The sequence below is a fragment of the Pan troglodytes genome, chromosome 18, assembly GCF_028858775.2.
Source record: "Pan troglodytes isolate AG18354 chromosome 18, NHGRI_mPanTro3-v2.0_pri, whole genome shotgun sequence".
NCBI lineage: Eukaryota > Metazoa > Chordata > Mammalia > Primates > Hominidae > Pan > Pan troglodytes.
Window position 1 is genome coordinate 33179694 of NC_072416.2, and position 24069 is coordinate 33203762.

A 24069-nucleotide genomic window follows, 5' to 3' on the forward strand; every position below is an offset into this window, starting at 1 on the left:
TGAACTCCTGGGCTCAAGCAATCCTCCTGCCTCAACCTCCCAAAGTGTTGGGATTACAGGCATGTGCCACCACACTTGGCCAAAAACTCAGTTTAGAACAAAGATCGGCACACTTTTTTTTTTGAGACGGAGTCTCACTCTGTCACCCAGGCTGGAATGCAGTGGCGCAATCTCAGCTCACTGCAACCTCCGCCTCCCAGGTTCAAGCAGTTCTTCTGTCTCAGCCTCCTGAGTAACTGGGACTACAGGCATGTGCCACCATGCACGGCCAATTTTTGTATTTTTTGGTAGAGATGGGGTCTTGCCATGTTTTCCAGGCTGGTCTCAAACTCTTGACCTCAGGTGATCTGCCTGCCTCAGTCTCCTTAAGTTCTGGGATTACAGGCATGAGCCCCTCCGCCCACCTTTTTTTTTTTTTTTTTGAGACAGGGTCTCACTCTATTGCCCAGGCTGAAGTACAGTGGTGCAGTCATAACTTACTGCACCCTCAAACTGTGCTCAAGTGATCCACCTCAGCCTCCCAAGTAGCTAGGACCACAAATATGTGCCACTGTGAGGCTGAATTTATTTTTAAAGTTTTGTTTTAGTAGAGATGAGGTCTTGCTATGTTGCCCAGGCTGGTCTCGAACTCCTGCTCAAGTGATCCGCCCACCTCAGCCTCCCAAAGTGCCAGGCCCAGCCCACAAATCCTCCTTCAGACTCTTCCTTGGGGTCTGAATCCCCACCCTTCTTGCATCTTACCAGGGCCCTCCGGCCCTGGGCCCCACTCTCCCCAGCACAGTCATCTGGTCATCTCCGTGGACACTAAGGCTGCAGCTGCCTGGGGCCTCTCACCATGGCTGTGATTTCATCGTAGGACTGCAGGTACTCCACAATCTTGGACTTGTGCGAGGGCTCCACGCGGGCGAAGCAGCAGGCACGTCGGCAGGCTTCCCGCTGTTCAGCCAGGGGCAGGTCATCGAACTCTCGGCCCGTGTAGGCGCGATCGGCCACCTCCTCGTTCTCCCCAAAGATGCCAATTCGCCGGCAGATGGCAATGGCTGTGCCCTTGTTGTCCCCAGTGATCATGATCACCCGGATCCCGGCGTCACGGCACAGCTGGATGGAGCCCGTGACCTCCTTGCGTGGAGGGTCCAGCATGCCCACTACACCCACGAATGTCAGGTCCGTCTGGGGAGATACAGCAGAGAGCCACAGGTCAGGTGGGGATCTGGAAAACTCCCCTGGAGGAAGCTGGTGGGGGGTGGGGATGGGGTGAAAGGTCAGGAAGTGGTGGGGGGTGGTGGGAAGCCTGAACCCTGGGCTTGCCGCCTCAGGGCCTGGTGTCAGACCTCAGTGGGGCCTTGGAAGCTCAGAGGCAGGAAACATCTCATTCATCTAAGCACCTGCAGGTGCTGATGGTGCCAGGCCCATCATGGGTCAGATCGTATCTTTTTTTTTTGAGACAGGGTATTGCTCTGTCACCCAGGCTGGAGTGCAGTGGTACAACGGTGCGATCATAGCTCACTGCAGCCTCAATCTACCAGGCTCAAGCGATCCTCCTACCTCACCCTCCCAAGTAGCTGGGACTACAGGCGTGCACCAACATGTCCAGCTAATTTTTTTTTTTTAATTTTTAGTAGAGAAAGGATCTCGCTATGTTGCCCAGGCTGGTCTCAAACTCCTGGGCTCAACAGATCCTCCAGCCTCGGCCTCCCAATGTGCTGCGATTACAGGCATAAGCTACCACGCCCAGCCCAAATCGTGTCTTTCCTTTTTTTTTTTTGTTTTTGTTTTGTTTTTTGAGATGGACTCTTGCTCTGTCACCCACGCTGGAGTGCAGTGGCAATGGCATGATCTCAGCTCACTGCAACCTCCACCTCCCAAGTTGAAGCGATTCTCCGCCTCAGCCTCCTGAGTAGCTGGGATTATAAGGGCGCACCACCACGCCTGGCTAATTTTTTTATTTTAGTAGAGACTTGGTTTTACCATGTTGGCCAGGTTGGTCTCAAACTCCTGACCTCAAGTGATCTGCCAGCCTTGGCCTCCCAAAGTGCTGGCATTATAGGTGTGAGCCCTGACACGTGGCCCCAAATTGTGTCTTTTTCGGGGGGGGGGGGGGTGGGGGATGGAGTCTCGCTCTGTTGCCCAGGCTGGAGTGCAGTGGCACGATCTCTGCTCACTGCAACCTCCGCCTCTCAGGTTCAAGCGATTCTCCTGCCTCAGCCTCCAGAGTAGCTGGGATTACAGGTGCCCACCACCAAGCCCGGCTAATTTTTGTATTTTTAGTAGAGATGGAGTTTCACCATATTGGCCAGGCTGGTCTCAAACTCCTGACCTTGTGATCTGCCTGCCTTGGCCTCCCAAAATGCTGGGATTACAGATGGGAGCCACCATGCCCAGCCAAAATGTGTCTTTCATAGAAAGAACGTGAACTGGAAGTGAGGTACTGCTTTCTGCTTTTGGCAGTGCCACTACGTGACCCACAACTTAGAAGAAATCCTCTGTATAAAATGAAAGGAGGGACTGTGGTGCCATTCCGGTGCTGGTCTAGTATAAGTAAGGAGTCTTTGCCAGAACACAGATCAACTGTCTCGAGACAGTCTTGCTACAGAAAACACAACAGCTGAACTCCCCTGTGTGCTGAGTGGCATTGGCTCCTGTTCTGGTTCAAGTGGCTCACCTTGTTAACAACCACAGATCACATTTGCTAGATGATTCCCAAGGTTCATTCTTTCTCTCTTTTGTGTGTGTGTGTGTGTGTGTGTTTGTTTTTTGTTTTTAGAGACAGGGCCTTGCTTGTCATGCAGGCTGGAGTGCAGTGGTGGGATCATGGCTCACTGCAGCCTCCAACTCCTAGGTTCAAGTGATCCTCCCACCTCAGGCTCCCCAGTAGCTGAGTCTACAGGTGTGTGTCACCATGTCCAGTTCATCTCTTTTCTTTTAACATTTTAAAAAATGTATTTTACTTTTTACCCAGACCCCTATGAATTTAACCAGGTAATTAAAAAAAATTTTTTTTTAATAGAGATGGGGTCTCACTTCATTGCCCAGGCTGGTCTTGAACTCCTGGGCTCAAGCGCTTTTCCCATCTCAGCTTCCCAAAGTGCTGAGATTACAGGTGTGAGTCATTGCACCCGGCCTCCCAACATTCTTTGAAACTCTAGTGTCCTGTGATTCCATGGCCTGTACTAAGGAGCCATCAACTTGACTGACGAGGTAGGAAATGATCCGGGTGGTGGAGCTGTGAGTGGATGGCTGGGACCCGGCCCTTCACCAGCTCCACGACAGTGGGAGGCTCCCAGCTGCTTACCTCATACTCCAGGAACCTGGCAGAGTCATCCAGGACCATTTCCTCTCGCTTCGGGGGGGTGTCCCGGGTGGCCAGGGCCAAGCAGCGCAGGGTGTCCCGGCCAGTGCCCCACTCCTTGATCACCGCCATGATCTTTTCCTTCACCGGCCCCGTCAGTGGCACCCGGGTGGTGCCAACTCGCACATAGTTACAGCGGTCGATGACGCCCTCAGGGGCACCCTAGGAGACCAGAACAGCATTCAGAGACCACCACTTTCCTTCCAGGGCAGTGACAGGTGGCTAGGAGTAGGAAAGAAGAGGGGGCTGAGGCACATTCCGATTTCTGACCTTGACAAACATCTTGTTGCCCACAGCAGCCCGGGAAGATTTGGCTGGGGAGCAATAGACAGACATGGACTTTCTGTCTCGGGAGAACTCCAGGGTGAATTCCTTCTTCATTAGCTGGCGGATCACCTGGAGAGGAGACGGGGAGGGGAGACCAGTCCTCTTAAAATGGTCAAAAAGAATCTGGAGGTCAGAGCAGACCCCAAGCTAAGGCTGAGACGAACGCTAAGTCTGGTCCCTATAGCACAAAAGGAGAAAATCCCAAGGCTAGTGTTGCCATAGTGCTTCAGGGTCCTACGTTAAAGCACAGAAGAAAAGGATGGCCTATTGTGGCACTGTCCCACAGAACTTTCATTATTGGCCAGGCGCGGTGGCTCATGCCTGTAATCCCAGCACTTCGGGAGGCTGAGGCGGGTGAATCACTTGAGGTCAGGAGCTCGAGACCAGCCTGGCCAACATGGTAAAACCCTGTCTCTACTAAAAATACAAAAATTAGCTGGGCAGAGATTGCAGTGAGCCAAGATCGCACCATTGCACTCCAGCCTGGGCGACAAAGCGAGACTCCGTCTCAGAAAAAAGAAAAAAAAAACTTTCATTGTTTGTTTATTTATTTTTATTTACTTATTTTTTTCTTTAGAGACAGAGTCTTGCGCTGTCTCCTAGGCTGAAGTACAATGACGTGATCATAGCCCACTGTAGCCTTGGCTCTGGCAATCCTCCTGCCTCAGCCTCCCAGCCAGCTGAGTAGCTGGGACCACAGGTGTATGCCACCACTCCAGGCTAATTTTAAAAAAATGTTTTAGAGATAGAGTCTCCCTGTGTTGTCCAGCCTGGTCTCACTCGTGGCCTCAAGCAATCCTCTTGCCTTGGCCTCCTAAAGCATTGGGATTACAGGCATGAACCACCACACCTGGCCCTATAACTTTTAGTAATGATAGAAATGTTATGTGATCTGCACTGTACAATTGGTGCAACTGAGCAATTGCTGTGGAGCATTGGAGGTACTCTGTATATTATTTAATTTGAATTAATTTTTATTTATTTATATTGAGATGGAGTCTTGCTCTGTTGCTCAGGCTGGAGGGCAGTGGTGCAGTCTTGGCTCACTACAACCTCTGCCTCCCAGGTTCAAGCCATTCTCCTGCCTCAGCCCCCCGGGTAGCTGGGATTACAGGCACACGCCACCATGTCCAGCTAATTTTTGTATTTTTTAGTAGTAGACCAGCTTAACCAACATGGAGAAACCCCGCCTCTACTAAAAATACAAAATTAGCCAGGCGTGGTGGTGCGTGCCTGTAATTCTAGCTACTCGGGAGGCTGAGGCAGGACAATCACTTGAACCCAGGATCACACCATTGCACTCCAGCCTGGGCAACAAGAGCAAAACTCTGTCTCAAAAAAAAAAAAAAAAAAGAAGGCCAGGTGCAGTGGCTCACGCCTGTAATCCCAGCACTTTGGGAGGCCGAGGCAGGCAGATCACGAGGTCAAGAGTTCAAGACCAGCCTGACCAACATGGGGAAACCCCATCTCTACTAAAAATACAAAAATTAGTTGGGCTTTGTGGCACATGCCTGTAATCTCAGCTATTCAGGAGGCCGAGGCAAGAGAATTGCTTGAACCCAGGAGGCGGAGGTTGCAGTGAGCTGAGATGGCCCCACTGCACTTCAGCCTGGGCAAAGCAGAGAGACTCCGTCTCAAAAAAAAAAAAACTCGTCTCTACTAAAAATACAGAAAGTTAGCTGGGCATTGTGGCTTGCATCTGTAATCCCAGCTACTAGGGAGGCTGAAGCAGGAGAATTGCTTGAACCCAGGAGGCGGAGGTTGTGGTGAGCTGAGATCGTGCCACTGTACTCCAGAATGTGTGACACCACAAGACTCTCAAAACAGACAGACAAACAAACAAACAAAAAGAATGAAAGCCTTTTTCACCAAATGTATCATGGATACTTCTCCAAAAAGTAAAACAAAAATAAAAAGAACAAAAAATCAGTAGCCAGGAAAAGTGGTGCATGCCTGTAGCTTCATCTACTTGAAAGGCTGAGGCAGGAGAATGGTTTGAGCCCAGGAGTTCAAGGCTGCAGTGCGCTGTGATCACACCTATGAATAGCCATTGCACTCCAGCCTGGGCGACAGGCCAAGACCCCATCTCAAAAATAAATAAATAAAAATTTATGTTTGCATTATCATTTATAAATTTTAAAAATTAGTCCTCTATTGACAGGTATTTAAGTTGCTTTCAGTTTGTTTGTTTATTTTGGAGACAGGGTCTCCCTCTGTTGCCCAGGCTGGAGTGCAGTGGTGCAATCACTGCTTGCTGCAGCCTTGACCTCCTGGGCTCCAGCAGTCCTCACACCTTAGCCTTCCTAGTAGCTAGAGTACAGTTTTGCACCACCACACCCAACTAATTTTTTTCTTTTTTTTTCTTTCTTTCTTTGTTTTTGTTTTTGTTTTTTTGTAGAGATGCGGGTCTCACTATGTTGCCCAGGCCGGTCTTAAACTCCTGGGCTCAAGTGATCCTCCCACCTCAGCCTCCCAGAATGCTGGGACTATAGGCGTGAGTCTCTGTGTCTGGCCCGCTTTTTTGTTGTATTAAATAAAGTAGCAATGAGCATTTTGCATATACAAAAAAAGAGAGAAAGAGAGAAATGTGGGGAATATAATTCCCCAGAGAGAAGTGCTTAATGGAGACGTTCAGCAAGTATCAATAGCAATAACTGGGAGTGACAGTCCTAGAAGTGGCCGGGTTCATCTGGGCAAGGAAAGGCTTTCCCTATAGGTGCAGTAGCCACATTTCCCAAATCCTAAGTCAGGACTCATCATCTGCTGAAAACAAGTGTGCTTCTTGTTCAGATGAAGTTGGGGCTGCTCCTGGATGGGTCCCTTGTGGTTTCCGTGTCCAGCTTTGTCCACTTCAACTCAGGACACAGCGGGCAGAAGTGATCATAGATTCATCAAGGGCATGGCCGCCAGGCAGCCCCAGGGACAATGGGTCCCACCCACATCAGCCTGTGGAGAAGCTGCAGGGCTGTCCGCTGCCTGGGTGGGGTCCCAGCACAGGCACTAGGCTCTGCCCAACCAGGGCCTCTGCCTTCCTCTAGTCTATGCAGCATAGAGTGGAGACGGCCCTGTGGCAGGGGCTCCGCAGGCTCACCGAGTTGCAGGCATTGGCTCTCTCCACCTTCGAGAGGCTTCTCACATCCGTGTTGAACACATTCATCTTCTCCACCAGGGTGGTGAGTGCCGTCTCGGTGGCCTCGCCGACCTTCTCATAGACACCTTTGGCCTGAGATGGGCAGAGGAGGAAGAGGAAGTCGGTGCCCCAGGCTCCTACCTGTCACACCCTCCTTCCACCTAGCGTAAGAAGGAAGCAAACCACTGCCTCCCTTGCACCCTGGCAGAGGGCTGGGTGTACTGGGTCCCCTTCCTCCAACCCTTTCCTCCTGGCCTTCGGAGGAGGCCCAGACTCTGAGCCAACTGGAAGGGGAAGGAGAGGTTACCTCGTTGAAGTCCAAGGAGGAGTCATTGCAGAGGGCACAGATGGTGGCCAGCTCCACCAGCCCGTCATACTGCCCTGGCCGGACTGGCTTATCATTCTTCAAGCTGGCAGCAGGGTCAGGGGAGGAAGGGACAGAGACAGTGGAGAAGAACAGGGAATGAGATGCAGAGAGGGCACAGGAAGAGCAGGCAGCAGAGGGTCAGGAAGGACAGTGGGGAGAGCCAACTCGGATATCAGGAGAGAGAACAAGGTCGGGGAGGAAGAGGAGAGTGAAAGGAGAGCAAAACCACATGGAGGGCCCCAGGGAGAAAGGGGGTGTGGGAAGGGGCGTGAGGAGCTGGGGAGAAGATGCCTGGGTGACTTACACCTCTCCCTCTGGAGCGTAAGTGGAGCCGGTGATGGAGAACTCATTCAGGAAGCAGATGTCCCCATCCACCTTGTCAATGATAAACATCTGCAGGGGAGAAGGGCAGGCACACAGATGTCCACCTCTTCCCATCCCAAGGTGGGCACCTGCATCAAGGGAGGCCTGCGCTGCCAACACCTACCTTCCCACCATTTCCCTCCTACTCACCCCTCCTCGTCCCCCCCGTATACCCTACCCACTTCCCACCAAGCTGTTGCAATCATTCTCTATCAACAGCCTTAAAACAATAGTTACTGAGGCTGGGCGAGGTGGCTCACACCTGTAATCCCAGCACTTTAGGAGGCTGAGGTGGGCGGATCACCTGCCAGGAGTGCAAGACCATCCTGGCCAACATGGTGAAACCGTCTCTACTAAAAATATAAAAATTAGCCAGGTGTGGTGGTGTGCGCCTGTAATCCCAGCTACTCTGGAGGCTGAGGCAGGAGAATCGCTTGAACCTGGGAGGCAGAGGTTGCAGTGAACCGGGATCGTGCCATTACACTCCAGCCTGGGCCACAAGAGCCAAACTGTCAAAAAAAAAAAAAAAAAAAAAAAAACCACAAACGAGTGACCGCAGGCTGTGCTGTGCTGGAGCTTCTGTAGACCAGTTAATAAAATAAGATGGAACACAATAAGGTATGGTGGGGACTGTGGCAAACAGCCCACCTATTGGCACCTGGACCATCTACAGCTCCAGCTGCATGTGGCCAGATCTTCCAGTTTTGCAGGAAGAGCTAGAAATTCAGGTTATCTTCCTATGAAATCTCTTGACTTTTTCTTTTTCTTTTTGTTTTTTAAGATAGGTTCTTACAGTGGTGTGATCATAGCTCATTGCAGCCTCAACCTCCCGGGCTCAAGTGATCCTCCCACCTCAGCCTACCCAAGTAGTTGGGGCCACAGGCACATGCCACCATGCCTGTCTCTCTTGCTCTCTCTCTCTTTTTTTTTTGGTAGAAATTGGGTCTCACTATGTTGCCCAGGCTGGTTTTGAACTCCTGGGCTCAAGTGATCTTCCTGCCTTGGCCTCCCAAAGTGCTGGGAGTACAGGCACCCACCATGATGCTGGGAGTACAGGCAACTACCATGCCCAGCCTCTTGACTTTCAAATATATGGGCAATTCTTTTTTTTTTTTTTTTTGGAGATACATTTTCACTCTTGTTGCCCAGGCTGGTGCAATCTCGGCTAACTGCAACCTCCGCCTCCTGGGTTCAAGTGATTCTCCTGCCTCAGCCTCCAGAGTAGCTGGGAGTACAGGCATGCGCCACCACGCCCAGCTAATTTTGTATTTTTAGTAGAGACGGAATTTCGCCATGTTGGCCAGGCTGGTCCCGAACTCCTGACCTCAGGTGATCCACTCACCTTGGCCTCCCAAAGTGCTGGGATTACAGGCGTGAGAATTAATTCATTTTTATGAAACATGACAGGAGCCCCAAGTCACACGAGCCTGTGGTCTGGCTTTGTGGCCTGTGCGTTAGAGGGATGTGGAGAACGCAGTGCCCAGGAGGAGTGGCCTACCCTGGATCCTGGGCAAACGCAACAGAGACTGGGCTTTTCATTCCCGAGAAGAGAGATGGTTAAGATGGGTTCCAAGACAAAAAAGTTCTGTGGTCAGAAAAAAAACTTGGGAACCTCTGGGGCAAAGCAGAATCCGTCTTCTTTACACAGTCAGCCTCCTCTAAGGCTTTCAAATACCAGCAGGCGTTGTGGGTCTCGCCCAGGAGCCAAGGTTACAGCCTTTCTCACCCTGATCTGACCACACGGCCCTTGCTTCTCAGAACAGCAATTTCTAGTTCATGGGTGTAGTCTTCCACAAAACTCTGTGAAGGGCAGGGGTTCTTGGCCTGAGGTCAGTGGAAGACCCTGCAAGGAGCCCAAGAACTGAGATAGCCAAGAAAAAAACGACAGCTTTTCTTGTTCTCAAGCTGACATTTGACATTTCCTTCCAGTTATGCATGTTGTCAACAGACCACATTAGTATTAGCAAAACCTGTGACTGTCACCAATTTAATCACAGATACTTTCCTCCTATCACATTACCACTGTTGCAGATCTCTCAAAATAGCATAATTTATGCTCACCACTGCTTCAACATTATGATAGTGCTTAGACCCACTGCGAGAACTCCCTAATTAATGCCTTAATAAAGAAGCATGTATGTTGCCAAATTACAAAGTTGTTTTTAAAAATTTTGATAGAACTGTATTTCACAATCATTGGTTTCCTCTGTAACCCTATGTATCTTTCCTATGTATTTTTTTTTTACTTTTTTATTTTTGTATTATTTTATTATTATTATTTTTTGAGACAAAGTCTCACTCTGTCGCCCAGGCTGGAGTGCAGTGGTGCAATCTCACCGCAACCTCCGCCTCCTGGGTTCAAGCGATTCTCCTGCCTCAGCCTCCCAAGTAGCTGGGATTACAGGTGCCCACCACAACGCCTGGCTAATTTTTTGTATTTTTAGTAGAGACTGGTTTTTACCATGTTGGCCAAGCTGACCTCAGGTAATCCGTCCGCCTTGGCCTCCCAAAGTGCTAGGATTACAGGTGTGAGCCACCGCATCTGGCTACCTTTTTTTTTTTTTGAGACAGAGTTTCACTCTTGTTGCCCAGGCTGGAGTGCAATGGCACGATCTCAGCTCACCGCCTCTGCCTTCCAGGTTCAAGCAATTCTCCTGCCTCAGCCTCCCAAGTAGCTGGGACTACAGGCATGTGCCACCACGCCCAGCTAATTTTGTATTTTAGTAGAGACAGGGTTTCTCCATGTTGGTCAGGCTGGTCTCGAACTCCTGACCTCAGGTGATCTGCTCACCTCGGCCTCCCAAAGTGCTGGGATTACAGTCGTGAGCCACTGCGCCAGGTCTTTTATATTTTTTTTCGAGATGGAGTTTTGCTTTTGTCGCCTAGGCTGGGGTGCAATGGCGCGATCTCAGCTCACTGCAACCTCCACCTCCTGGGTTCAAGTGATTCTCCTGCCTCAGCCTCCTTAGTAGCTAGGACTACAGGCATCTGCCAACACGCCCAACTAATTTTTGTATTTTTAGTAGAGACGGGGTTTCTCCATGTTGGACAAGCTATTCTCGAAATCCTGACCTCAGGTGATCCACCCGCCTCGGTCTCCGAAAGTGCTGAGATTACAGGCATGAGCCACCGTGCCCAGCTTCCTATGTATTTTTAAAACAGAATCCTGGCTGGGCGCAGTGGCTCACTCCTGTAATCCCAGCACTTTGGGAGGCCGAGGTGGGCAGATCACTTGAGGTCAGGAGTTAAGAGACCAGCCTGGTCAACATGGCGAAACCCCATCTGTACTAAAAATACAAAAATTAGCTGGGTGTGATGGTGCGTGCCTGTAGTCCCAGCTACTCAGGAGGCTGAGGAAGGAGAATCACTTGAACCTGGGAGGTGAAGGTTGTAGTGAGCCGAGACTGGGCCACTGCACTCCAGCCTGGGTAACAGAGTGAGACTCGATCTCAAAAAACAAAAAAAAACAAACAAAAAAACCCAGAATCCTGTTTTGTTTATTTATTTTTTAACTTTCTATTTTATCTTTTAAAAGGTGGGGTCTCATTGTGTTGCCCAGTGATCCTGGGCTCAAGTGATCCTTCCACCTCAGCCTCCCAAAGTGCTAGGATTACAGGCGTGAGCCACCGTACCTAGCCCTATTTTATTTTATTTTTTTGTGCGTGAGACAGGGTCTCGCTCTGTCATGCAGGCTGGAGTACAGTGGTGTGATCACAGCTCACTGTAGCTTTGACTTCCTGGCTCAAGCAATCTCTGGGTTCAAGTGATTCTCCTGCCTCAGCCACCTGAGTAGCTGGGACTACAAGTGTGCACCACCACATCAGGCTAATTTTTTTTTTTTTTTTTTTTTTTTTTTTGGTAGAGATGGACTCTCACTATGTTGCTTAGGCTGGTCTCGAATTCCTGGGCTCAAGTGATCCTTCCACCTTGGCCTCCTGAAGAGATTACAGACGTGAGCCACCACCCCTGGTTTATTTTATTTTATTTCATTTCATTTCATTTTATTATTTAAGACAGAGTCTTACTCCGTCGCCCACGCTGGAGTGCAATGGCGCGATCTCGGCTCACTGCAACCTCTGCCTCCCGGGTTGAAGCAATTTTCCTGCCTCAGCCTCCCCAGTAGCTGGGATTACTGGCACGCACCACCATGCCCGGCTAATTTTTGTATTTTTAGTAGAGATGGGGTTTCACCATGTTGGCCAGGCTCATCTCGAACTCCTGACCTCGTGATCTGCCTATCTTGGCCTCCCAAAGTGTTGGGATTACAGGCGTTAGCCATTGCACCTGGCCTGTTTTATTTTATTAATATACATTTGAAATATTATCCTGACAAGAGCTCAACTGCAAAGGGGTGTGAGGCACAGAAAAGATTAAGAGCCCTGCTTTAGGAAATGCTGTTCACGGTCGGTGTTGGCAGTCTGGCCGGGCCCTGTCATGAGTGACCATTCTGGAGAGCCATCTACTTCACAGGCAGAAGCTCTGGGGCCACACAGACTCAGGTTTGAAGCTCAACTCTGTTATTTATTAACTGTGCATCTTGGGGGAAGTCATTTAATCTCTCAGAGCCTTTTTCCTCCTCTAAAAAAGGAAGTTAGGCTGGGTGCCGTGGCTCACACCTATCATCCCAGCACTTTGGGAAGCGAACAGGGGCACATCACTTGAGGCCAGGAGTTCAAGACCAGCCTGGCCAACATGGCGAACCCTGTCTCTATTACAAATGCAAAAAAATTAGCCAGGCGTGGTGGCAGGCACCTGTAGTCCCAGCTACTAGGGAGGCTGAGGCAGATGAATCGCTTGAACCCGGGAGGCAGAGGTTGCCGTGAGCCAAGATCACACCACTGCACTCCAGCCTGGGCGACAGAGTGAGACTCTGTCTCAAAATAATAATAATTTTTTTAATTAAAAAAATGAAGATAATGAGACCATCCTCTGAATGGGCTATTGTGAGGGATGAGAGACGATGTGTGGCAGTGCCTGGTGCATGGATGGTGGTCAGAGTGAGCTGTCTGGCTGGGGCACAAGGGTCCTCTCTGATCCCATTCATGGCAGACAGGATGGCGTTCTACTGCCCTTTGAGCATTTTGCAGGCCCAGATGAGAAGCCAGCAGTGATGAAGGGAGACCTCTATCTTTGGAGGGCCCATTTAACCCCCACAGGCAGCCTTCTGACTGAGCGCGCTGCCCACACTGCTCCTGACCTTGCAGACAGACATCTGGTTGGTGGTGAGGGTGCCTGTCTTGTCGGAACAGATGACAGAGGTGCAGCCCAGGGTCTCTACGGAGGGCAAGCTTCTTACAATGGCGTTCTTCTTTGCCATCCGACGGGTACCCAGGGCCAGGCAGGTGGTGATGACTGCAGGAAGACCTGTGGGGAGGGAGGGAGGGTGTGAGGGAACCTGCAAGGGGAACCTGCAAGGGGAGGGTGTGAGGGAACCTGCAAGGGGCTAAATAGTAGCCCCCAGCTGGGCACGTTGGTGCACACCTATAATCCTAGCACTTTGGGAGGCTGAGGCGGGGGATCACTTGAGGCCAGGAGCTTGAGACCAGCCTGGAAAACACAGTGAGACTCCTCTGAAAATATTTAAAAATTAGCTGGGTGTGGTGGTGATTGCCTGTGGTACCAGTTACCCAGGAGGCTGGGACAAGAGGATTGTTTGAATCCAGGAGTTCGAGATTACAGTGAGTTATGATTGTGCTACCACACTCCAGCCTGGGCAACAAGAGTGAGACTCTGTCTCTATTAAACAAACAAACAATAATGGTCCGCAAAGATACCAGATCCTAATCCCTGGAGCCTGTAAATGTTACCTTACTTGGAAAAGGGGTCTTTGGGCCAGGTGTGGTGGCTCACGCCTGTAACCCCAGCACTTTGGGAGGCCGAGGCGGGTGGATTGCTTGAGCCCAGGAGTTCGAGACCAGCCTGGCCAACATGGTGAAACCCCATCTCTACTGAAAACACAAAAATTAGCCAGGCATGGTGGCGTGCACCTGTAATCCCAGCTACTTGGGAGGCAGAGGCAGAAGAATCACTTGAACCCAGGAGGCAGAGGTTGCACTGAGCAAGGCCGGGTGCGGTGGCTCACACCTGTAATCCCAGCACTTTGGGAGGCCAAGGCGGGCAGATCAGGAGGTCAGGAGATCGAGACCATCCTGGCTAACACGGTGAAACCCTGTATCTACTAAAAATATAAAAAAATTAGCCAGGCGTGGCGGCGTGCGCCTGTAGTCCCAGCTGCTAGGGAGGCTGAGGCAGGAGAATGGCGTGAACCCGCAAGGTGGAGCTTGCAGTGAGCCGATATCACGCCACTGCACTCCAGCCTGGGTGACAGAGCAAGACTCCATCTCAAAAAACAAAAAAGAAAAAAAGAAAAGAAAAGAAAAGAAAAGGGGTCTTTGCAGATGGGATTAGCAAATGGGAGGAGAAAAGAAAGGCTTTCATACCTTCGGGGATGGCAGCCACAGCCAAGGCCACGGCAATCTTAAAGTAGTAGATGGCCCCGCGGAACCAGGAGCCCCCATGGACGGGGTCGTTGAAGTGGCCAATGTTGATAAGCCAGACAGCCACACAGATGAGGGAGATGACCTTGGAGAGCTGCTCCCCAAACTCATCCAGCTTCTGCTGCAAGGGGGTCTTGTCCTGTTCTGTGGCAGCCATTTGGTCTCGGATCTTCCCAATCTCGGTGCCCACGCCGGTGGTGGCCACGATGCCCAAGGCCTTGCCGGCTGCAATGTTGGTGCCCTGGGAAGGGAAAGAGGAGGCAGGGAATCAGGCAAGAGGTGACCCTCATGCCGCATCTCCCCACGCCATCTCTTCTCACACGCCATGTTTCTCTCCAACCCGGGCACCTGGCTTGACTGAGTGTATGATGGCTGGTCCCGGATTGCTCACCGAGAAAAGCATGTTCTTCTTGTCCTGGTTGACAGCTCGGGGGTCAGGAACGGGCTCCGTGTGTTTGATGACAGATACAGACTCGCCTGTGGAGAAGGGCCCAAGGGGTTTTCGGATGACATCATGTCCTTCTCCCAGGCTTCCCGTGCCTAACTCTCTCCCTGCTCAGCAGGACAGCTCCTGGTAAGGACCAAGTAGCCATCCTGGGGGATGTCTGGACTCTGGAAGAAGCCACTGAAGGCAGCTAGGAAGTCCATTGCTCCTTTTTTTTTTTTTTTTTTTGAGACAGAGTTGCGGTCTTGTCACCCAGGCTAGAGTGCAGTGTCAAGATCTCAGCTCACTGCAACCTCCCGGGTTCAGGCAATACTCCTGCCTCAGCCTCCCAAGTAGCTGGGATTACAGGCACATGCTGTCACACCTGGCTAATTTTTTTTTTTTTTTTTTTGTATTTTTAGTAGAGACAGGGTCTCACCATGTTGGCCAGGCTGGTCTCGAACTCCTGACCTCAAGTGATCCGCCCACCTCAGCCTCCCAAAGTGCTGGGATTACAGGCCACCGTGCCCAGCCAGAAGTCCACGGCTCTTAAAAAGACCTTGACCCAAGCCCCAGCTTGACCACTAACAAGCTGTGTTTGATCACCTAACTTCCACGTGCTCCTCTGTAAAATGGGGACAAGGACATGTACACTGCAAAACAATGTCTTGGGTGAAAATCAAATAAGTGGACATATTTGGAGCCACACTTTTAACTGTCAAGCATGTTTCTGGGAGGAAGGGGGACCTACACTTACGACCATGCCTCCCTCACCCTAAGAGCAGGGGCTCAGCAGCAAGCCTGGGCCAGCCTAGCCCTTGCCCCCTGGGACCATGGGGAATGTTTTCTGCCTCTTCTTCGCTTCTCCCTGCCAGTGCAGAAACAGAAGCAGCTATGGTGGTTTTACAGAGACAGGGTCTTGCTCTGTTGCCCAGGCTGGAACGCAGTGGTGTGATCATAGCTCATTGCAGCCTCAAACTCTTGGGTTCAAGTGATCCTCCCGCCTCAGCCTCCCAAACAACTGGGACTACAGGTGTGCAGTACAATGCCCAGCTAATTTTTAAAAAAATTTTATAGAGATGGGGTCTTGCTCTGTTGTCCATGCTGGACTGCCGTGGTAATCATAGCTCACTGTGGCCTCAAGCTTCTGGGCTTAGGCAATCCTCCCACCTCAGCCTCCCAAGTAGCTGGGACTACAGGTGCACACCACCACACCCAGCTAATTTAAAAAAAATTTTTTTTATAGAGATGGGGTCTCGCTGTGTTGCCGAGGCTGGTCTGAAACTCCTGACCTCAAGTAATTCTCCTGCCTCAGCCTCCCAAAGCACTGGGATTACAGGTATGAGCCACCACGCCCAGCCTAGCAGCCATGGTTTTCAGTGTATCTGAACCCCCTATCTTGTCCTAGAATCTCATGGCTCCTCCCTGGAGGATTTTTGAGGAGGCTGAAGGAGACAGGACAGTTCTCGAGGTGTCTGTGGCCCTATGTCCCTGTGGAAGGGGTGGGCTGGTGGCTATCTAGAGAGTGGGCAACAACATCCAGCCTTCTCCCACTACCTGTCCCGTTTCAGGCTTGGGACAGAATGGAAACGTCAAGCAGGTCGGGTGCAGTGGGTGGCTCACACCTGTAATCCCAGCACTTTGGGAGGCTGAGGTGGGTGGATCACGAGGTCAGGAGTTCAAGACCAGCCTGGCCAAGATGGTAAAACCCTGTCTCTACTAAAAATACAAAAATTAGCCGGGTGTGATGGTGGACGCCTGTAATCCCAGCTACTCTGGAGGCTGAGGCAGGGAATTGCTTGAAGCCAGGAGGCAGAGGTTGCAGTGAGCTGAAATCGCACCACTGCATTCCAGCCTGGGTGACAGAGCAAGACTCCATCTCAAAAAAAAAAGAAAATGTCAAGCAGTGCTGCCACTGCCACAGCCACTACTAGCGAGCCAGGGGGAGGCCCCAGTGCTGGGTTTGGTTTTGTTTTGTCTTTTTTTTTTTTTTGAGATGGGGTCTTGCTCTTGTTGCCCATGCTGGAGTGCAGTGACATGATCTTGGCTCACTGCAGCCTCAGCCTCCTGGGTTCATGCAGTTCTACTGTATCAGCCTCCTGAGTAGCTGGGACTACAGGTGCCTGCCACCACGCCTGGCTAATTTTTGTGTTTTTTGTATTTTTTGGTAGAGACGGGGTTTCACCATGTTGGCCAGGCTGGTCTCTAACTCCTGACCTCAGGTGATCCACCCACCTCGGCCTCCCAAAGTGCTGGGATTACAGGCATGAGCCACCTCGCACAGCCTTTTGTTTTTATTTTGACAGAGACAGGGTGGCCCAGGATGGAGTGCAGTGGTGTGATCACAGCTCACTGCTGCCTTGACCTCCTGTACCCAGGCGATCCTCCTGCCTCAGCATCCTGAGTAGTCAGGACTACAGGCACTCAACAACATGCTCAGCTAGTTTTTAAAATTTTTTTGTAGAGACAGGGTCTCTTTATGTTGCTCAGACAGTGAGGGTTCTCTGTCTTTCCACTCACCTCCCCCTTGTTGCCTCTTCCTCCCCACATCCCACCCCCATGCATCTTCCCACCCAGGCCAGCAGACCTGTCAGGATGGACTGGTCAACCCGCAGCGTGGTGGATTTGATGGCGAGGATTCGGATGTCTGCAGGGACTTTGTCCCCCACTGTGGAGAGAGTAGGGAAGAGGGAGGTCACTTGGGAATGGAATTTTCTTCCTTCCTAAGAAAAACCCAATCTGTGTCTGACTCGTTCTCCTCATCCATCCTTCAGGCCTCAGGGAGGCTCCCAGGGCTTGCATCAGGCCCTCGGCATGAGCTCCTGAAGCTGGCAACCCCTCATCGTGACACCCATCCCTTCTGCCCCCGTGTCCACAGCGAGATGGAGTCTCACTCTGTTGCTCAGGCTGGTCTTGAACTCCCACATCTCTTCCCACTGGCTGTGAGCCCTGAGAAGAGATGGGCAGGTGTACTGCTCAGCACATAGTACATGCTCAATAAATGCCCACTGAATGACTGGAGGGGAAATTAGGGACAGTCCAGCTGTAGGACAAGAAGCTATAATTGAGATTGGGAGACAGGAGTGAGAAAGGCAAGGAGGAAAGGCAAGGAAAGAACTCAGGGAAAACAGGGTGCATTAGACAGAAGGGGTGTCGGGGTGAGAGAATGAAGTGGACAGCCAGGGAAGGCAAGGAGAAACGGGAAAATATGGAAATTGAGAAAATCGAGGGCAACCAAGAGGAACAGTGGAGGGCAAGGCAGGAGAGGAGTGAGCGGAAGGTATGAGTGGGCAGGACTCAAGGCAGCGGGGGGCGCAGGGTGGTCATGGAGAGGACCACATATCGGGAACCTGACAGCCCGGTCTGAGCATCTCAGGAAGGCAGGGAGGCGGGGAGCCAGGGAGAGTGAGCTGGGGACATGGAAAAGACAGGACGGGATGGGACAGGAGAGAAGCGGGGGTTGGGCAGGAAACAGGTGTGGAAGAGTGGGGCGGGCAGCACAGGCTGGAGAGTGAATGGGTGGAGGTGAGGCCAGGGAGACGCACAGGTGGGCTGGCAGGCCATGGAAACAACTTTGTGGGGGGGCTGGAGAGGTGGATGCCCAGCCAGACTCAGAGACCTTAGGAGGAGGCTAAGAATCTCCCAGGGCCGCTGCCTAATTCCGCACTGGTCCCACGGATGGTACTGGGGACAGGGTCCAATCGCTTTCCTTTCCCTCTGTTTCTAAGGATCCCTCCTGTGCCAGAGGAAATGGACCGAGGAGGGAGGAGGGAGGTCGGGATAGAGTCGGGCGGGACACCCTGTCACCCAAGCCCGCGTGATATTTATAGACATTCATGGCGCTGACTCCATGCTGTCACGGCGGCAAGGCTGCCCTGTGATGGGGCGCTGGGGTCTTCAGCCTGCCCTCACTCCCTCTGCCCAAGCTCCCTGGGGTGGTGATTCGGGTGTCTGCTACAGGGAAGGAGGCCTCTGAAGAGCCATTCCCCCTGGCAGGGGCCTGGAGCTTCGGGAAGGCCTGCTCAGGGCAAACATAAAAACCGCTGAAGGGGGCAGAATCCCAGTAATCTTAGCCACCCGGCCCCCACCCCTCCCTGGCCAGGCATTAAGTTTCCCTTGCCGCGGGCGGGGCCCTCCTTGAGCTCCCTCCTCCCCGGTCCCGTGCTCTGTGCCGGGCCTGAGTTTCCCTTACATGGTCGGGGGCTCGAGCCTTCGGCCTCCCTCCTCCCTTCTGCCCTCGCTCCTTCCCCTTTGAGAGGCCTCAAGGGCACAGAGAGGTCAAGACTGAAAGCTGACCAAGCTTGGGGTGGGTGGAAGGAGGGGGAAGCCAGGCCCGGGAGGGGGTGGAGACGGGGCCATTGGCAGGGACCGGGTTCCACCTGTTGCCTGCGAGTGCAAGTGCAGGGTGAGAGGATGGGGAGCAGGGGGTCTGCCTGCAGCCTCAGGGACAGGACTGGCTGTTCCTGCTGAGACTCCGCTGGGGAGGGGGGGATGTGGCCGGAGTGGCCTGGGATGACCTTCTGAGGAGTCGGAAAGAGAAGCAGACTCCGTCATCCTCCTGGACACCCGGATCCGAGCCTGACCAGCCCCCGGCATCTCCTAGGCCTCAGCCCCAAGGCCTCCCATCCTGGACCAGCCATCCCTGTCACTCACCAGCCACCTCCACGATGTCCCCGGGGACGATGTCCCGAGCCTTGATCCTTTGCACTGACTTGCGGTCAGCCCGGTAGACCTTCCCCATCTCTGGCTCATACTCCTTCAGGGCCTCGATGGCGTTCTCTGCGTTCCGCTCCTGAGGAGACAGGGTGGAGGAGGCAGGGTTATACACAGGAGGCAGAGTTATGGAGTTGTGGCTCCTGGCACGGGGGAGGCAACAAAACCCCACACAGGCAGGGGTGTGTGTATGTTGAGGAAACTGTCACCTACAGGTGAAAACAGGTGAGAGGGTTTTGGGGAGAGAACAAAGAAGAATCAAAGAAAATCAGGCCGGGCATGGTGACTCACGCCTGTAATCCCAGCACTCTGGGAGGCCGAGGCAGGCGGATCACTTGAAGTCAGGAGTTCGAGACCAGCCTGGACAACATGGTGAAACCCCGTCCGTCTCTACGAAAAGTACAAAAAAAAAAAGCCGGGCGTAGTGGCACGCGCCTGTAATCCCAGCTACTTGGGAGGCTGAGGCACGAGAATCACCAGAACCTGGAGGCAGAGATTGCAGTGAGATGAGATTACACCACTGCACTCCAGCCTGGGCAACAGAAAGAGACCCTGTCTCAAAAAGAAAAATCTAAATAAAAAATCAAAGAAAATCAGAGGCTGCCCTGCAGATGCTGTCCTGGACCTGCCAGCACCACAGACACAGGTGGCTCTGCTGCGCCTGTAACATTGGGGCAAAGAGAAAGTGCTATTTCTCTCTTTTTTTTTTTTTTTTTTTTGAGACCGGGTCTCACTCTGTTGCCCATGCTGGAGTGCAATTGTGCAATCTTGGCTCACTGCAACCTCCGCCTCCCCATTCAAGTGATTCTCCTGCCTCAGCCTCCTGAGTAGCTGGGATTACAGGCACCCGCCACCATGCCCAGCTAATTTTTTTGTATTTTTAGTAGAGATGGGGTTTTACCATGTTGGCCAGGCTACTCTTGAACTCCTGACCTCAACTGATCCACCCGCCTCGGCCTCCCAAGGTACGAAAGTGGCTATTTCTATCCTCAGTGTTCAGAAACCAGTGAGCACCAAAAAATGGCTTATAGCCTGACATTTCTTAAAACCAAAGCAAGGTAGCATTTGGGTTTTCACTTTGGAAATGACCTAAAAACAAAACAAAACAACAACAAAAAAAAACAGGAAGCAGAGGACAGGACATGTAGGGGGTGGTCAGGTCAGTGGAAGAAGGAAATCAAGCTAGCGTCTACTGAATTCCTACTGTGTGCCAGGCACATGCATCATCTTAGTCGATTTCACACTGGATTGCTAGCCCCATTTTATGGATGAAGAAACTGAGGCTCAGAGGGATGAAGGAACTTGCTCAGGGTCACATAGCCAGGAAGTGACAGTGGGTCACAGTCTCCCACCTCTTCCCTACACTCCATCCCATTCCAGACCAGGGGATAGGACCAGAGGAAGAGGCAAGTATGGGGGAGGTGATGGAGGAGGAGGAGACTGGAGGGAGGGTTGGCCTCTCCTTCAGTGTTGGGACATGAAGGGGTAAGGAAGGGTCAACGCTAACCTGCCAAACCCCCACGATGGCATTGGCAATGAGGATCAAGAGGATGACAAAGGGTTCAACAAAGGCAGTGATGGTCTCTTCACCTTCCTCAAACCAGGCCAGCACCTGGGGAGCAGGGGAAAGCAGAATGACAGGTAATGAGGCCCCAAAACAGATGGAGAAAGGAAGTGGACCACTGCAAAGGGGAGAACTGTGCAGGAGAGTGCAGGAGCCAGCAGGAGGGCCGGGCACCGTCGGGGCGCTGTGGCCCCACATCCGTCTGAGGGTCTGTCCATCCACTGCAGGTCCTGCCACCGCCTTACTCAGCGGGATGGGCGCGCACAGACTTGCACCACTTGGGGGATTAGCTGGGAATGCTTTCAGGTTTCCCTGACCAAGCTGCTGGCTTAGAAGCGAAGCTCAGGCCAACCCCCCCGCACAGCCACATCCATCCCACGGGAGCCAAAACCCGTGAGGAAAAACCCTGTGGTCTTCGCAGGCGGTCTGGCCCCCGCAGCCCTCCCCCTCGGCCAAGGCAGGGAAGCTCCGGTTTCACGAGGGAGCCGGAGCGGGGATAGGGTTACGGGGCCTCCTGCGCGCGCCCCGCCCCAGCTGTTGCCACCGCCAGGCAGCAGGCAAATGTCAAGGAGCAAATCTGAGAAGGGAGAGGAGAGGCCCTGCCAGCTTGTGCTTAACGCGACGGGGCCTGCGTTCGGAGACCAAGGCACAGGGAGGCTTTCGTTGCCTCCAGAGTCCCCAGCGAGACTCACATGCTGCGGAAGAACCCACGACATGCAGATGGACCGCGGGATGGGGAGTAGCCCCCAGGGCGGGAGAGGAGGCAGAGCCCTGGAGATGCCCTGCGGGGGTGGGGGTGCCTAGGGAGCGCGGGGAAGGGCTAAGGCCAGGCTGGGCGGGTGAGGCGAGGGATGCCAGTGCCCTCCCTGACCCGGCGCCGGGCTCCTTGGAGTCATCATCACACCGCCGCGCTTTCCCGCCACTAGGAGCGAGTCCTCCCCTCGACCAATCAGCGTCAGGCGGCTGGGGAGGGCGGGGCAGGGGCGCCGACGGGCGCGGGGATTGGTGGAGCGGCCGTCCGCCCGGCGCATGCCGGGAGTGGCAGTGGCCCCCCGCGCTGCAGCCGGCATCGCGGCGGGACCCGGAGCCTGGAGTTCGGGTGGGTAACCCGAGCTCTCCAAGCTCTTGAAGCCGCGAGGGTGGCTTAGCTTCGGTGTTTTGGCTGAGAACACCCTTAAAGCTTAAAATAAAACCTGCCTCTGGGGTGCAGGGGAGGAGAGAGGAGGACGCGAATCACACCCGCTGCTGCCCCCCAGCCCGCCCCGTCTGTACAATGGGATGCTCGGGACTCGGACGGGAGGATCCAGTGACTGCGAGCCCCGCATTCGCCCGATCCCAGCCTCACACCCCCAGCCAGCCCCCAGAGACCCTCCCACACTTACGAAGGAAATGCATGCGGCCAGGAGGAGAATCCGCACCAGGAGGTCTTCAAACTGCTCTATCACCAGCTCCCACAGGGTCTTCCCTGGGGGAGGAGGCAAGGGGAGGGCCCCGGGTTAAGGTCTAGTGGGTGAAGGTCTGGGATGGAGCGCCCTGCACTCCGGCCTGCAGTGGGGAGGCTCTAGGGTGGTGGGCAGACAGCTTGGTGCCCAGAGAAGGGCTAAGAAGCTCGCCTGGAGTCCAGAAACAGACTCGGCAAAGTGGGGGGCAGTTCAAGGGTTGGCTGCTTCAAGGAGAAAGCGCCTGGGAGACTTCTGCCCCGGACAGGACTCTAACCTTTAGGGAGGGAGATTTGCCTTTTGGGAAGGGGTATTTGCTCAAAGAATCTAAAGAGGCAGGGAGGAGGGAGTGGGACAGGGCGGGGTGGGGGGTGGTCATTTATGAGAGTTCAGGGATTTCAGTAACTTACCTTCCTCAGCAGGGAGCTCTACCCAGGAAAAAGAAGAAAAGGACAGATTCATTTGGGGTTCAGCCTCATGCCCCCCACACCCAAGACTTTGTGGCTAAGATAAGAGAATCAGGCCACCTTGAGGTTCATCAAGGTCATCCCATTAAAACCTCCCAAAACTCTGGATCTCGGGACTCTGTTTTCTCAGTATCTTCTTCCCCCTGCGAGCATTGGACAACGGCCCAGCTCTTCCTTAAGAAACCCTGAAGGGAGAAACGCGTGCATGCGTGTGCGTGTGTTTTGGGGGTGCAGGAGGGCATTAATTACCAGCCTCTCTTCCAAGGGACACTTACCATTGAGGCCGTATTTCTCCAGATTCCGCTTAACTTGGTCCGGGGTGAGGCCCGTGGTCTCACTCACCCCAAAATAGGCCAAACATTCCTCCGTGGTTTTAGCATGAGCGGCCTCCATTGTGCTCCCTTCCTGGGGGCCGGGGCCGGTGTGTTCCTTCCAGGGGGTTCCCACTCGTGGGGGGTCTTCCTCAGTGTGTCCAACTGCCTGTCTGCCTGGGTTTCTTCTTTTTACTCTCCTGCCCCCTCCAGGTTTTTCTTCCCTCCACAAAGCTCTGACCCCCGTCCCACTTGAGCAGCCGGCCACCCCCCGGCCCCCAGCTGGTCCTTATGAGGGAGCAGGGGGAGGCCGGGCTCCCCCCTCCTCCAGATCAGGGATTGGCTGGCTGAGACTCCAGCAGGAGGGGTCAGAAAAGAGAGATATTTCTGCTGACAGAGGGGGAACAGTGGGGCTGCAGCCTGAGATGTCACTCATGAGGGACGCAAAGGTAGCCCCAGCCCCAGGGAAGTGGGGTAGGGAGAGACTTCACTTTCTGTCATCTGCTACTGACCCTGCCCCCCCATTGCCTCGACTTCCCCAGCTGCATTGAATTTCCCATTCCAAACTCATCCCCCCAGTTCTTCCCTGAGCCCTCTTCCATCCCCGGCCTCACCTGTCCCTTTCCTCACACCCCCCTTCCTGCCTCATCTGCCCGGAGCCTGTTTCCATTGCCGCAGTCTCCTTCCTCCTCAACCCGTTTGCTGAAGCAGTGGCAGAGATACCCCAAGCCTTTGGGGGACTGATGAAGGGAGAACATCTTTTGGGGGCTAGAGGAAGTGAGTGGCTCCTAGAAGGACAAGGGGAAGTGAGGGGAGAGAGTCAAGGGGACAGGGCCGAAGATGGTAACCCTACCCTAGGGAGGGGTTGCCACAGCCATCAACAAGGGATTTAGTGTCCAGGCCCCGGTGAGCAAAGCCAGCACTGCCTGTCTCTCCCCAAAACTGCCCCCCCCTTCCCCATCGCTCTAACTCAGCCTCTGGGAACAGAGCCCTGAGGGCCCCCCCATCCTGGATAGGGAATCCCCACCCCCCCCCCCAAGAAAATGGGACACCAAGGCAGCCAAGTAACCCAAGAGGCTACAGAATGTGCTGATGGCAGAGGGGGAGGGGTAACTGTC

General features: G+C 53.2%; 1 protein-coding gene and 1 long non-coding RNA gene across 2 annotated transcripts in view; one reads left to right on the plus strand and one right to left on the minus strand.

Annotated features, from left to right (window-relative positions):
* Positions 1 to 23230, minus strand: part of ATP2A1 (ATPase sarcoplasmic/endoplasmic reticulum Ca2+ transporting 1) — a 25939-nt gene extending 2709 nt beyond the window's left edge. The window contains exons 1-15 of the mRNA XM_016928740.3: positions 22916 to 23230; positions 22584 to 22601; positions 22117 to 22199; positions 20678 to 20782; positions 19111 to 19249; positions 17045 to 17125; positions 14425 to 14510; positions 13977 to 14274; positions 12734 to 12900; positions 7478 to 7566; positions 7114 to 7216; positions 6768 to 6899; positions 3620 to 3745; positions 3293 to 3511; positions 835 to 1170 (exon numbers count right to left, since the gene is read on the minus strand). Coding sequence (XP_016784229.1) covers positions 835 to 1170; positions 3293 to 3511; positions 3620 to 3745; positions 6768 to 6899; positions 7114 to 7216; positions 7478 to 7566; positions 12734 to 12900; positions 13977 to 14274; positions 14425 to 14510; positions 17045 to 17125; positions 19111 to 19249; positions 20678 to 20782; positions 22117 to 22199; positions 22584 to 22601; positions 22916 to 23033 — 2100 coding nt within the window. The 5' untranslated portion in view covers positions 23034 to 23230. The remainder of the gene's footprint in view (positions 1 to 834; positions 1171 to 3292; positions 3512 to 3619; positions 3746 to 6767; positions 6900 to 7113; positions 7217 to 7477; positions 7567 to 12733; positions 12901 to 13976; positions 14275 to 14424; positions 14511 to 17044; positions 17126 to 19110; positions 19250 to 20677; positions 20783 to 22116; positions 22200 to 22583; positions 22602 to 22915) is intronic.
* On the plus strand, positions 21529 to 22748 carry LOC134808751 (uncharacterized). The gene is made up of 2 exons (XR_010152339.1): positions 21529 to 21833; positions 21945 to 22748. It is a non-coding gene; the product is annotated as an uncharacterized LOC134808751 (long non-coding RNA).
* Positions 23231 to 24069: the final 839 nt, after the last annotated feature.